General features: G+C 45.1%; 1 protein-coding gene across 1 annotated transcript in view; it reads right to left on the bottom strand.

The window, feature by feature from the left end:
• Positions 1–11,192: 11,192 nt before the first annotated feature.
• LOC124680603 (BEACH domain-containing protein B-like) overlaps positions 11,193–15,037 on the bottom strand; it is a 44,852-nt gene continuing 41,007 nt past the window's right edge. Inside the window, exons 34-39 of the mRNA XM_047215670.1 lie at positions 14,860–14,953; positions 14,215–14,421; positions 13,512–13,637; positions 13,059–13,430; positions 12,739–12,970; positions 11,193–11,890 (exon numbers count right to left, since the gene is read on the bottom strand). Of these exons, the coding sequence (XP_047071626.1) occupies positions 11,193–11,890; positions 12,739–12,970; positions 13,059–13,430; positions 13,512–13,637; positions 14,215–14,421; positions 14,860–14,953 (1,729 nt within the window). The remainder of the gene's footprint in view (positions 11,891–12,738; positions 12,971–13,058; positions 13,431–13,511; positions 13,638–14,214; positions 14,422–14,859; positions 14,954–15,037) is intronic.

A 15,037-nucleotide genomic window follows, 5' to 3' on the forward strand; every position in this document is an offset into this window, starting at 1 on the left:
GGATTTTCATTGTAGCTACGTGGCATGCTGGGAGATAAGATCCTTTGCTTTTCATTTTTTGAGGGCCGATCTCGGGGACCGGCCTTGCCACGTATGTCCAATGTCTTGGACTTGCTACTCCGTCCGGGTCATGGATATCATGTTCGTATCAGCCGATGCCTCTGCATCGGCATCAGCCGATGCCTGTGCATCGGCTTTCGCCTGTTTTGGGCGCCATACTTTCTTTGGCGGGCGCGCCTTTGTCTCCAACGTCTGCTGGATTTTCACGGCCAGATCGGGCCGTGCTCTTCTCAACGTATACAGGTACTGTGCCTCGGCTTCTTCCAAGTTTCGCAGCCGCTGCACCCTACGCTTCTGAGAATGGCTGAGTCCATCAGGGCACCACCTTGGTCGGTGATACCTATCTTCTTCTCCATCCGACTCCTCAAAGTCTTCTTCTTGAGATGACTCAGCTCGTTTACTTTGATGTGGGAGAGGTCCTAGACGCTCGAACACTGAAACTTCGTTCGTCCTTCTCCTTTGCTGTGTGCATTCTGGGCAGTTCTCGATTGTTGGCAATCGGCTCATTCTCGAGTCCCAGCAATGTTTGAAGAAGGGACAGTTCCGGTGCCTATCCACGTTGTCTTGTTCCCCGACCTCCCACCGGCGCGACGTTCGTACCCGTCGTTGTTGCCGCTATTCTGACGATACCTCCTGTTCTCCGCATCAGACCGACGATATCTTTCATCGTCTTCGTCGTAGCGCCGACGTCGGTCGTACTGCTGCTCATATTTGTTGAGGAGATGCACGGATAATGGGCGCTGATACCGTATGCTTCTCACCTCCTCCTCGGTTAGGTACCGTCTATCGTCGTCTTGGGGCCGGTCGCGTGGAACGGCCTCTTCTTTATCCTTGCCACGGGAGTGGCTGCTCTCTGCTTTGTCCACGCCATGGAGGATCACAAACCCTGCCATATTGACATCGAAAGAGAACCCTGGCTCTCTTATGGAGTGGCTTAGGTCCACCATGTTGACGTCCGGAAACGGACGCATGTCTACCTTCATGGCAAACTGTCCGAAAGTTAATCGGCCTGATTCTATCGCCATCTGAATTTGTGTGCGCAACACTTTGCGATCATTGGTAGCGTGCGTGAACGTATGATGCCATTTGCGGTATGGCCTCTTGTTCATCTCCTGTGCCGTAGGGATCTTGTGGCCTTTGGGTAGCTTCAAGCTGTTTCTCTTTCGAAGCGGATCGAAGATCTGTTCGAGTCTTGGTCACGTCAAAGTCCAACCCTCTTGGAGGCCCCGGCGGGTTCACCCATTTGCGGGACACAGTGTCGGCGTCCGAGTCCACTCGGCTATCGCAACTTCCGATCTTCCGCGGAATCTTCATCCTCATCAGCATTGACCAGGGTTATCGCGCGCTTGAACTTGTCCTGGTACGGTTCCGGATGGCGCTGTTCATATAAGGTCGGTCTATTGACCGAGTGCGTCAACGAGTTGTACTCAACCTGGAACGTCGAGTCTTTGAACGACGCTGCAAGGCCTGCCACGGCCAGCTCGACTCGCCTCTTTCTCAGTTAAGTGAGCCGAATAGCATCGGTTCTTGACAGTTCTGAAACGTTGGATGTATTCAGAGACTGTCTCTCCTCGCTTCTGCCGAACCTGAGCTAGTTCGGCAATACCAGCTTCAGTACCTTCTGAATGGTACTGGGTGTGGAACAGTTCCTCCAGCTGCTTCCATGATTGCACTGAATTTGGCGGCAACGAGGTGTACCATCCAAACGCTGGACCGGTGAGGGACTGCGAGAAGAACCTTACCCGTAGCTGATCCGATCATCGAAACCATGCCCGGCTGGGCTAGGTATCGGCTCACGTGCTCGATGGAGCTTGACCCTTCTGACCCACTGAATTTGTTGAAGTCCGGAAGCCGGTACTTAGGCGGTAGTGGGATCAGGTCGAACTCATTAGGGTACGGCTTGGAATAGCCGATTATCTTCTTCTTCGGCAAGATGCCGAACTGATCTCTCAGGACTGCGCTGATTTGATCTGCGGTGGAGGTACTGGCGGCTGAGCTTTCCTGGACTGGTGCAGTGGTGTACTTGGCTAGCCACGCTTGTTTCTCAGCTTCCGCTCCTAGACTCCCCGCTGCTGCAGTCGTTCTCCCTGCCGGAACAATCGCTCCTGCTCTGGCGATCCCTCCTGGTGGGGCCTGGATCGCTTGCGTCCAGCTGTTGCAATCCGGCACATACGCGCACACGTATCCGTGTGGGATTTCCTTGGGCGGGTCATGGAAGAACTGATAGTCGCCCGGGTCACCCCCAACTTTGTAGACGACGTATGCCGGTGAGCCTTGTTGCTGTGGAGCCGCCGTTGCGTACGGCAGAGGTGGCCTGGTGTGGAGTTGTATCTCTCCCTGGTGAGTCCCTAGAACAGGTCCTGAAGGGGAGTATCGACGCTCCATGATCTCTTGCACCACACGGAGCGCAACGCGCTCCAAAGTATTCACCGGGCTCTCGGAGTGCCGATGCGGTGAATGGGCCACCATGTAGTTGATTTCTGTCGCGGGGCTGCGGTACGTTCCTCTGAAGGGAGGGACAGATCCAACCCATCGAGGATGCCTTGTGGTGCGAATCCTTTGAACCTGACGCCGTGCGATCGGGTCTTCTCAAAGGAGCCGATGAGTTCGGCGTCCAGGATGGCCTTCAGATCATCGTACTTCTTCTTGTGTTCCGTGGGGAGATCCTTGTACGTGATTTGTTCTTCTGCCATCTCGGATGTCGGTGTTGACGTGGATGTTGCAGAAGATGGTCCCACCGGGCGTGCCAGAATGTGTTACCCTCCAAAACCCCCCGACGGGCGTTGGTTAAGCAACACGAAGAGCCGGGAAGCTCCCAGGGCCGCTTAGTGGATCCCCGGCACCTCGCGTCGTCCCGCAAATCTTACGGCCAAACGTCCCGGCGGTTGCTAGGGCGTGCCACCTGACCTAGACCCGATCGGGAAGGTGTTAGTGCTTCGATTGTTCCTGCATGGTAGACACGTAAACATTAAATATGAGCCCTATCGGCTCTCGGGTTTCCACGTGGATCGGCTCAAGGAGCCGATCGCCCCATGCTTCACGTTGGATTTACAATGGCATGGGGATCCTGCTTGATCAGGACAAAGCTAAAGCGATCCACGACAGTTTAGGGTTTTCACCGCATAATCGGAACGTCCTAAGTGCGATCGGGCCTAGCAGCTACGAGAGACGATGCAAACTACCCCTGCGAGAGGCCTAAAAACCAACATAACGTTGATCCCCGGAACATCCCTCGCAGGGACGGTAAACAACACCTAACGCACCACCGGATCATCCGACCCCGAGCATAAGGCCTAACTATGCGGATATTAAACTAATCCTTGCGTAGCAAGGAGCAACTATAATGGATCGGATCTACTAAGTAAGAACAAGCAAGATGCTGCCCTTACGTCTAGATTGACGTAAGGGCAGCTAGGTGTCTAGGGACGGCATTGCCACGCAGATATGCACGTGAAAGCACCAATGCAAGCCCCTAAACACCTAAAGATAAATAGTACTACTCGCCATCAACAAGGCTTCAGCACGAGCAGTACAAGGATAACGAATAAACGTATACTGCCTAGATCGCTAGATGCGATCTAGGCAGCATGGTGCTTACCCGGGAGAAATCCTCGAAGAGAAGGGGTGGCGATGCGCCTGATTTGTGTTGGTTGAACGATGATTGTCCTCCTTTTCCGATAACCCTAGATACATATTTATAGTCCAAGAGACTTTCTAATTGAGGCGTGCACCTAACCGTGCACGGGCCAGACTCTATCTCTTTAATCTAAATTACAACGCGATCTAATATGTTACAGATACACGGGCAACTTAGCCCAAACTCTCAGCGCGAGGCCGATTCGAAGATGCTCCACGTGTACGTCCTTCAAGCCCATCTTCACTTACGGCCCAACTCCTGATTTGGCCAGAATCGGGTGGTAACACCGCCTCCACCTCCGAAGAATGCCCCTGCCTTCTCGCCCCTGGGTCGAAGGGCGTCGTACCATTGGAAGGCAAAGCGACTCACCCTAGACACGAATGAATGCACACGACGGGATGCCAAGGACAAGAAAATTGAGCAGGACCAAATCTTCACAGGAGCTACCCAAAAACATTGCAATTCTTAACACCAACCACCCATCTCGATGCAAGTTCTAGGATGAAGCCGCCACAAGAAGACACAGAAAGATGTGGCTACCACCGGTGGTAGCTAGGCCGTAGCCGACCACATCAGAACGTCACCACCATAGATCAGTATGTCGCCACCAGGTTCCCAAAGACCACCTCATTCACCTCCCCGCCATCCCATGACGATGACTCAAGGAGGAAACGACACCACGCTGCAGCCACCCAATACAAGGGATTCATGGTTTCCACCCGGGAGGGGGATGAAGGGGATGTGGGTTGGACCTCTACATTGCCTCCAAGGAGGAGGACATCACCCGAAGCGTCTTCTTCGTTACCGTGACCACCACCGCTGGTCAAAGGTTTCCCCCGGGCTAAAGCCCACCACCCAACGACCTTGAATACGTTTCAGATCTGGGAAGACCAGATCCAAAGTCAGTGGGATGGGAACAACGCTAGTGTAGGCCAACATCTTCAGACTAGCCGAAGGCCAACAGGGCAACCCCCACTGCCGAGGAGAAGTCCACCAACACCGGCGAACACCTCCTGTCACCGGATGGACATCACCGTCACCTTGCGAGGCCGCCTCCCCCAAATGCCTGAGCTCTCAACATGAGCAACGAAATCCTCTCTTCCACCTTCCTCAGCGGACAGGTAGGAGGAAGGGAGTGTATGGGCTAGTGGAGGCCGGCTAGGGTTCGTGGCCTCCTCAGTCGCCTCATGTTCAGAACAATCAAAAGTTGTAATGTTTAGAAGTTAAACATGCAGCTGGTTTTAATGAACTGAACAGTTGCCCAAAAAAGTACACACCAAACAGACTCAATATAAAAATACACACCACATGGTATAGCAGAACACTCCACTGTCAATGTAGGCGGTAAGCATAGGAAGCACAATAGATGCCATATGGTTGCTGCTCTGAATATTGCCCAGCGACCCAATGAGAATCCTAAAATAAAATCTTCATACCATCTCCAACCGTAATGCGTGTTGCTGCTCTGAATTAGATCGTGAACCAGCTACATAGCATATCAAATTTCGCAGCGAAATCCCACAATTGTACCGCCTGGACGAGCTCGACGGGCTCCGAGTCGCTGCAAATCCTCCACCTTCCTAATCTGCTCCTACATATACTGCATGACTTCGACAAGCCTGGGCGTGGGGGCGAAGGAGGTGAGGGAGAGGAGCACGAGCAGCGCGGCGACAAGGTTGCCGATGCGGACGGCCACGGTGACGCGACAATACCACCCCCGCCGTCGCGTGGCCGCCCGCGATATGCCCGTCGCCTTGTGGCCGCCGCTGACGTTGCATTGCGCTCCGCGGCCGCCTCTTCCCCCGATTCACGAGCTCCTCAGGGAGAGACCATCAAATGATTGAGAGAGGAAGAGAGGATAATAATGGTGTGACGGTGGGAGAGATACTTTCGTGAGAGAGCCGTGAGAGGGATATGCTCAATTGCTTGTTGCTTTGAGATATGTGTTATTTGTTGCTTTAAGATCTCTGCAGCTTCATCAGATATTTTGGCCATTCGAAAGGCCACTTGCTTTTTATAATTTTCGTAAAATATAATAGAGGTTCTGGTTCCATAAATTTTGGTTCTGACCCCACACTTTTGGTTCCATCAGTTTGGTTCCGTCTATTTACCACCGCCAGATCAGGGTGGATGGATGGTTATTAAAAATGCCAACCACCATAAAACTTGTATTTACCTAGACCTTTTTGTACTTTGATATAAAACAAGAAATCTGGTAATTTCTCTTTAAAACACGATAGGTGTATCAAAACAATTTGACATCTACGATAGGTGTATCAAAACAAATTGACAGCTTCAATAAAATATCTGATGACTCCTCGGAAAGTATTTGGTAGGTGTATCAAATCAATCGATTGATGGAGTTAAAAACCTCCTCGCCAAAAAAATCTGCTAACTGTATCAGCTGAATTCTGAAATCTGGTAATTGCCCCAAAAAATATCAGATAGGTGATTCAAATTAACCTCGTAGTCGGATATAAAAATCTGATAATTGGTCTCAAAAACCTGCCGGACGAGTCAAAATAATTTGGTAAGCAAATTTAAAATCTTGGAATTGCTCTTGAAAAAATTGCAGGTGAGTCAAATTAACCTGGTGGCTGAATTTAAAAATCTAATAATTCCTCTTAAAAAACTAGCAGGTGAGACAAATTAACCTGGTGGCTAAATTTAAAAAACTGATAATTGCACTTAAAAACTCAGAAGGTGAGTCAAATTAAGCTGGTAGCCGAATTTAAAAATCTGTTGATTGTTATCAAAAAACTAATAGTTGCATCAAATTAAACTGATAGCTACGTCGAAAAACAAAGAGTTTTATTAAGTATATTTCCAAACAACATGGTAATTTTCTAACCGTTCCTAAACAGCCTAATCGTTATTTCAAAAAGAGTAAAACGCTTGGTGGGTCATGAAGTTGCCACGAACGAGCGGATTAGTCACGAACTGGGAAAATGCTAACTTTCAGTCACGAAGTTGCAGCGTTGCGAAACGTTAGTCATTCCGGTAGAACTGCCGTTAAGTCACTAACGCCAGTTGTCATTCCAGCATTTAAACTGTAGTTTTCACATAATTTTGACAACATTTGGACTGTAGTTTTTTACATAATTTTGAAAGCATGTCTACTGTAGGTTTGCACATAATTTTGACCACATTTTGATTGTAAATGTGCACAAAATTTTGACAGCATTTCCACTGTAATTGGACAGGTTTGCACAGAACATTGACATTTGGAATACAAACTGACAGTAATATAACATCAAATCAAAAGAACATCAATATGATTAAAAGGACTACAACTTGATGCAACACCTTTGTTGCCATTGCTCAAAAGGACTGCAATCTGTCTAACACCTAGCCCAAATACCAAGATAAACTAGGGCAAAGAACATCTAATCAACGTACAGTATAAATCTACCACGAATTCCAAATCGAAGGATATGCTCACAGAGTACTAACCGTACTCGGGGTCAGGGGCGCCGCGCTGCCTAAGACGCGGAGGCATCAAATCGACGGCTGGAGAAGCCATCGATCTCCTCCGCAACCGCCGGCCGCTGCCTCCAAGTTCTTGGCCGCACGGTCAAATCGCCATGGCGCCACCTCTCCCTTTGTTCTGTTCGTGTCTGATGGAGGACGAAAGTGTTCTGTGCATAAGTTGGGCTCTGGGACGGCAGCACGCACGCCTCACATGACCACTAACGGCGCCGTGTGAGCGACTTAACGACGTCGTGCCGGACCGACTAATGCGTGGCTACGCTGCAACTTCGTGACCGAAACTTAGCATTTTCCCAGTTCGTGACTAATCCGCTCGTCCGTGGCAACTTCATGACCCACCAAGCGTTTTACTCTTTCAAAAATCCAGAAAAAGTCCTCTAAACTAACGTAGTAGTAGCTATACTTACGGAACTTAGTTATCTCTCTTCACAAAACCTTTTAGTAGCTTTTTAGTCAACAAGCTACTGAAATCGATGCAAGCTAGATAAATGTGTGAACTGCCAAAAGAACGACGCACTCGCCGACATACATGGGCTGCGCTTGGGGTAATGTGTTTATTCGATTCTTTTGTGTGTCTTGCTATAGCCTATCAAGTTTGCCTGCCCGGCGCAGTAAGCTAGGGTGGAATATTTCGTGAAACAACACTGCACAGTGGCTCTCAGCTATATTTAGTTAGTTCAAACCCGCCGCATGAGAGTACTAGTCCTGTGCCGCCCGCCGGTAGTCCCGTCCTAAATAAAAACATGAACTACCTTGTATATTTTTTCCCTTTTCTAAATAAAAAGGCGGGGCTCCTTCCGGTTGTTCTAAAAAAAGGATTTGAATTTTCTTGATGGAGGGGGCTCTCCTTTTTTTTTTGAAGCAATTACGAGTAAAAAATAAATGGAATAGTTGTTGAAATAGTTGATAGATTGTCCATTGAGTGTAATTTAATGGATTTTATATCTTAATGAAATGAAATTTACTTTTTTGGTCAATATGAAATAGAAATCTGTCTGAATGTAATAGAGAAACTAATTTGTTAGCACAGATTGTAATTAACTTTTGTACTTCTAAAAGATGCACCAAACATGGCACAAAATATTGTCGCCCACCTTAGCTCTATTGTGGCGTTATTTAATCTACTGAGGCGCATATCACTTTCCTCGATGCGGTTATTCATGATGGCTTTTAAGTGCTTCCTAAGCACGAGGGTGGTTCTTAGGCGTGTGCATAAGCATTTATAATCGCAAGGTCCAGCGTGCGTTGTTGTAGTGTTGCCTGAAAAACTTTTCCCTAATTTTGGTGAAATTCTCTAAAGTGGGGATGGACCAAAAGTCTTCTCCTACTACGGAAGGAGGTTGATCCCGTTGTCACATGCATAGTGGTGGAAAGGGGGAATAATTTTTGTCGTCAACACCGACATGGGATCAACAACTCCATCACCATCTTCACTGAGAACATCGCCGCCATCTCCATCTTTTGACTTCACCCCCCCCCCCCATTTGGAACTTGAAAAGCTTTCTATTATTGCAAGCGTGCTAGTAATCTATATTGTATTGTTCTTTATTGGTTGAAGTTATAATTTATGACTTTTTGTATTTCCTCTACGCATTGCCATGGTTTGTTATTTTACTAATTCTCCATCTTCCCGATGGCATATGATACCTTAGCCGATTTCCTTGTAGATTCATTATTTAGCTTTAGTTCAATGATGGTATGAATGCCAATGGAACTTTGCCTTTATGCTCTCATAGGTTTGTACCTTAGAGCATGGAAGAGAGGATGAAAAGTCATAGATGACATAAACCACTTCACAATTATTGAATTGTGATAAGGGATGGTTTTAATGGGCTCATGGCGTTTCAGGCTAACTATACGTTGGATTTCTACGGCTTCAGGTTAGTCAACAAGGCTCTAGTCTCCTTACTTTGAAGAAGCCATATACGGTGGAAATTCGTTAGTTCCACCGGTAAGTTTGATTCAAAACCTACCCATGCTTGTGGTGAAGGTAATGGTGAATCATATGACCTCGTATCTACCGAGCATAGTGTGGGAAGGCACTAGAGTCTCATGTCTTCATACCTAATTTTACCAAGCGCTCGGCACACCTGATTAAGTGCTCCGCCGAACATGAGGAACTAGCAAGGACGAAACTTCATTGTATGATCCTTCCTATTCAATGTACTTATCTTGGCTTGCCGCTAAGAATGAGAGGATTTTTTGATGGCGGCAAATATGTAACCGATAGTGGATAAGGTAGGGAGTAAGCTGCCAACTTGGTGAGCATCCATACTTCAAAGAGGGGGTCGACTAGAATTAGTTAAGGCAACTCGACATTGATCCCCATGCATGCGATGATGGCCTTGGACAAACCTACCAAGTCCATTGTAGGGTTTTACATGGTATATCGGGGTTTCCTCTGGCATGGTCGAAAGGACACAATAGGTGGTCATTACAAGGTGACGTGGAATAAGGTGTGCGCATAAGGTGGTTATGGCTCAATACTTGGTGGATAAGCAGTGGAGTGTGCTCGACATTTCAACTGCCAAAGGAGGAGATTGGACTTTTGATGGCTCCAACCTCATCGCGGGTTAGGGGCGATCGTTGTACCCTCTTCTGGAACAAAATGTGGTACGAGGGCTCCCGTTTTCGAGACCGTTTCGCGGGCATTGATTCTAGAGTGAGCACGCTGGATCAGAGGTCCTAAGTGTTTGACACTTCTAAACATTGAAAAAGTTGGAACCGAGGTTGAACAATGGAAGAGGGTGAAGCTCCTACGAGGAGAGTTGTTCAACAATGCCATTGTCAAGGTGGCGAACAGGAGAGTACTTCAATAGGTAGACTGGTGCAATGTGTACGTGAGAATACATTGTCAACGGCAATCTCTTTTTCTTTTCTTTTTGTTTAAACCCTTCTTTTACTTGTCGTATTAATCCTTTTGGCTTTGAGTGGACGTCGGGACTTCCATCTATGAGACTGATACACCTTTTCCATGGCGTATCCTTGAAAAATAAATAAATGGAGGGAGTACTATCTCTACAAAAATATAAGTAAAACATTCCATGGAGTCGTAAGTTTGAAAGAACAATCACATAAACACCTCACGTTTCAAAGTAATACTCACTTTCAGTTGAGAGAATCTTTATCAAATGACGATAGGACAGCTATCTGTCAGTGAGAAACCGATCAAAGAATTAGAATAGAAAAAAAAGGAACACTTCCTCCAGATCGTTAGCAATGTAAAATATCCTCCTCTACGACAATGTGCAGTTTGGTGAGTACAGAACAATGGCATCTAACACATACAGGAAAATCATATGTTGGAGCTACTGCTGCTACCACTTAACTACACAACCACATGACTACAGGAGTGGTGTGCTATACAGTTGTTGTAAGACTGTTGTCAATTGCTAAGTCCCTACCCGGTGAAGATCCTCAATTGCGTCTAATCTGAAAACAAATATGGTACTCCGCCATCGCTGTTCATCATGCATGTTACTTTCACTACTGTCAGCTTGGTTGCTCATGGATCATTATCAGCAGAGTATCTCGAGAATATTTGTTGCCGAATCTCACTACACTCATGTACATGAGCACGAGAATGGTGGCATCTCTGCTAATAACCTTCAGTGAGAATCAACAAAATTCAGCAGTCAATGCTTTCCGGAAGAATTCTGCACTTGGTTGAACTGAAGTTAACATTTCCAAATGTTAAATTCTGTACCTCGCAGTTCAATAGTATGAAGTGCTGAAATGACTCATTATTTCCTAACTAAAGTACAAACTGTTTCATATGAATCTGGTAAAGAAGTTTAGACACTTCTCTCCATATGCATTATAAGCAGTACTAAGAGGGAACTCAAGGTGTAGTTCATTTTGCAGGTGAGAAGTACTAAAAATCATGAGAATGAAAAAAACAACCATGAAAAGGGCAACTAAATAAGACAGTCATGAGGAAAGGCCACGGTGTACCTTATGCTGTAAACTTCAAGCAAGGGTCTTGTGTGTGGATTTCACTAACTACTTAACCGCCTCCCGGAAGCTTATTTCTTGTCCGTGGCATGCTCCCTCTTCGAAGTAGAGGAGTTTCTGTTGAAAATACAAGTAAGCTACCATCCTTGGTTCCTGCTATGAAGCACTCTTCGGGGGTCACAGCTAGAGCAGTGATTGCCTTCCCAGCTCCATGATACCTCCAAACTATATCAAGAGAATGCATAGAACGCAGAACTATTTGCCCAGGCTCACCGGCGCAAACCATGAACTCTCCACAACAACTAAGTTCCATGCAATTGAGACGTCCATGGGCTGGTTGAGAAGCAATATGTTTTCCATTGATGGAATGCATGTGCAAGGATACGTCACTCTCAGAATAGAATACCACCCTTCCATGCCGTGATGCCAGCAATTTTGATAAACCAAAGCCTGAAGGATGCCGAATGGACCTGACATATCTCCCTTCACGCAGTGTATGGAAAATGCAAGTTCCATCGTTTGAACCACTAACAACAATGTCCAGTTCCGTGCTAACAAATAAGCAAGTTATGATATCGTCATGACCGCACAAGATATGAACAGGCCTTTCCAATATGACGTGATCATTTTCTGAAAGTTCCGAATTTCCAGATCTCATTTTCTTCTCACTTGGTCTGCCTCGAAATGCATGCCAGATCATAACAGTTGTGTCATAACTTCCAGTTGCAACCACATTCCCATCAGATGAAACTGCATCGCAGAAGTTCGTTAATTAATAAAAGGGGGGGGGAGGGGAACTAGGGTGAGAAATTCATAAAGCAATATGGATTGAGATGCACCGTTTACATTTACAAAATCCAGGCATCATACAAAGACAGAAAGGAAAGAATAAAACAACCTTGAATAGTCACACAAGAACTCAGGAACAGTCTAATTAAATGAGATTGCCGTTAAAATTTTCTCCTCCCTTTTTTTAAATCTAAATTAGTACCTGCGTATCACAAATAGATGACATTTTGGACACTGACACGGTATTCAAGATGTAACTTTGACTGCTAATTTCTATTGTAATATATATATACACACAAATCAAGAAAAAGTAAGATTCCAGAAATACTTTCAAGAAACTATACATATCATTTTTAAAACCCCAACCCAAATAATTAAAATGATATTTATGGTCAAAATTTTATAAATTTGACTGAAACCATGTCCAAAGCGTCATCTATTTGTGATATGTAGACTATGCATTAAGTAAGCATATGCAGTGGTCAATAGACTTTATTCCTTACCAGCAACTACTTTGTATCTATGCGAGAAACACAATCAAGAGAGAAGGATAATTGAATATGGCTCATTTCAAAAGGCTGAAGCCTAATGTTTATTGTTAAAATTCCAGCTATTTGCTAAATGTTATTTGCTTAAATCTGGGAGCTTTGGAAGCAGGCCAGGTCCATGGGGTTAAGAAGTTATTTAACCTCCCCACTCCTACACCGCCTTGGGTGCACATTCTTGGTGAATGCTAGAGCTACGAACTCCAAAATAATCTGAAAACTTCAAAAGAAAATGGGTGACATAAACTCGCTAAAAATGTCTACCTGCAACACAGCCAACAACATCCTTATGCTGCCTGATGCTCTGCACAATTCTTCCATCACAAAGAGAAATTATCTGGAAACTATTTTCCCAATTTCCACATAAAATCAAATATTTCTCGCTGTTAATTTGCATAGTTGCTAAGAACTGTCTTCCAAGCTTGACGTTCTCAGCTAGGAAAGTGCCAATTTTACGTGGGGAGATAACATCTGGACCAACACCAAAGAAATTTTCCTACAAAATATTATAAATGTTATCAACAGAAGGATATATACTAATATGAAAATATTATACATCTTGTAGAGCTGTAGTCAGGAAGAACCTGTGGCCCTGAAAATGTAAAATTTCCACCTAACTGCATTCGTGTTGTCAACCACAGCTTCTCTGATAATATGAGTCCTTCGTTCATCAGAACAATTGTGCCATCCAACAAACCAATAAATAGTACAGCAGACATGTGGCTGATTGTGCTAGAAACACTTGAAGTTAATGTTATTGACTGTGGTGCAAAATACAGTGGATGAGCAATTGGGATAGGAGGCCCTCTTCTTGGATGTTTCACCCGGAAAATCTGGATAGGTGTCTGTCCAAAATTCGCAATCTGGTCCTCAATAGCATATTTCTGCAGCATGTCATCCATGTTTTCCAGATCAACTGCACCTTCGTATGTCACATAGTAAAATATGTTTGATGCCTATAAAGAATAAAATATATGAATCAAATAACATTCCATTTCTAGAGTTTCAAAGTCGCTGGCAAAGTAACATAAGTGCACCTCGACGGCAGGCTGTCCCCGTTGCTTGTACCCAAATATGAGATCAATCCAGTGGTGGAGATTAGAGCTCACATATTCACTTTCAAGTGCTTCTCTGTTGATATGAATGAATTCTTCCGGCGAACCCTATATTTTTGCATGACTTAATTGTATGACTGAACACTGAAGATGCACATGCATACTAGCAGACTCCCACTTACAACATTAACAAGCATGCTAGAGCTACATGAACATGAACTGACATGATTATGCAACAAAGTGCTCTTCGCAACATTAATATTTATGGAGTTAATTTTGTCAGTTGTGAATGTCAAAGCAACACTGGACCAAGCGCTAGCTTGGTGGCTTGTGCTCAGGGTGTTGAGCCAGCCCACCCGGGTTATCCGTAGCGGTAATTCACTGGAGAGGTCTCATTCTTCCTAACAACGTATATCCATGGAAGGGATGGGTAAACGTTTTTTTTAAATGGTCAAAGCAACACTGCATCACTGCATCTGTCTTTTTAGGCATAGCTAGTCCTAGGCTCAGGTAAAGGATGAGAGTTGTGGTAGGCTTCGCGAGCCAACGCAAAAAGAAGCCGCTTCATGGATATGTACCTAGTCCTGATAGGACTGCATGGAGTATCCTAGTAGACAAGTAGCTCATCCTCAAGATCACAAGTATGACAATGATGTGGATAGCAGACAAAAAGAGTATCCATTACCTTTGCCCACGGAGGGAGAGCAACATCACCTAATAGTTCACCATCCTGCTTCACACCAAGATGGTATGAATTTGAATTTTGAAGAAATTCGGGCATATAAAAGAATTCAGGAATAAGCTCTTTGACATCACTTGTATTTGACAGGCTGTTTTTGTAAGCGCTGTCAATGCTCTGGAAGAGACGATCAGCATGATCAAACTTGCCACCCTGTACAAGGAAGCGTCAGACAGGCATAAATTTAAGCAACTGCTTTGTGAATAATGTGAAAATGTTGCATGCAAGTACTATAAGAGCTCGTTTGGCTCCCATCATTTGGGTCTGGAATCAAAGAATTCATTTGTGATTCTAACAATCAACTTGTTTGGCTGTCATGGAATTGGTATCAGAATTCAATTGAAAAATCCATGGATTTCATCCCATGCCTAATAATTCCTCTTGGCACCCTGTCATTTATGTGGATTTGCCAAATGAAATGATATCATCAATGCCATTTCATTTCATTTCATTTCTGCCAAATGAAATGAGGGGTGCCAAACGATCTCTAATAAGTATTCACAGAAGATAAATGGTGTTGCGATAATAAGAGAACACAATGCTCAATTAAAAAAAAAGGATGAAATATTCCATGACAAGAACATTGACAACCTGAAAGCTACGATGCAGGGTTGTAAAAGGTTCGAGCCTGAGAAGGTAATGAAGAACGATTCCCATGCTAGAGTAGTGGGATCCATAATAAAAACTGCAGCAAAAAAATCATGGTCATTTAGTGCAATTAATGTGAACTCAGATAAAAGGAAAACCAAAGGAACATTTTTTATCTTAA

Source organism: Lolium rigidum, unplaced genomic scaffold, assembly GCF_022539505.1.
Source record: "Lolium rigidum isolate FL_2022 unplaced genomic scaffold, APGP_CSIRO_Lrig_0.1 contig_20394_1, whole genome shotgun sequence".
Taxonomy (NCBI): Eukaryota; Viridiplantae; Streptophyta; class Magnoliopsida; order Poales; family Poaceae; genus Lolium; species Lolium rigidum.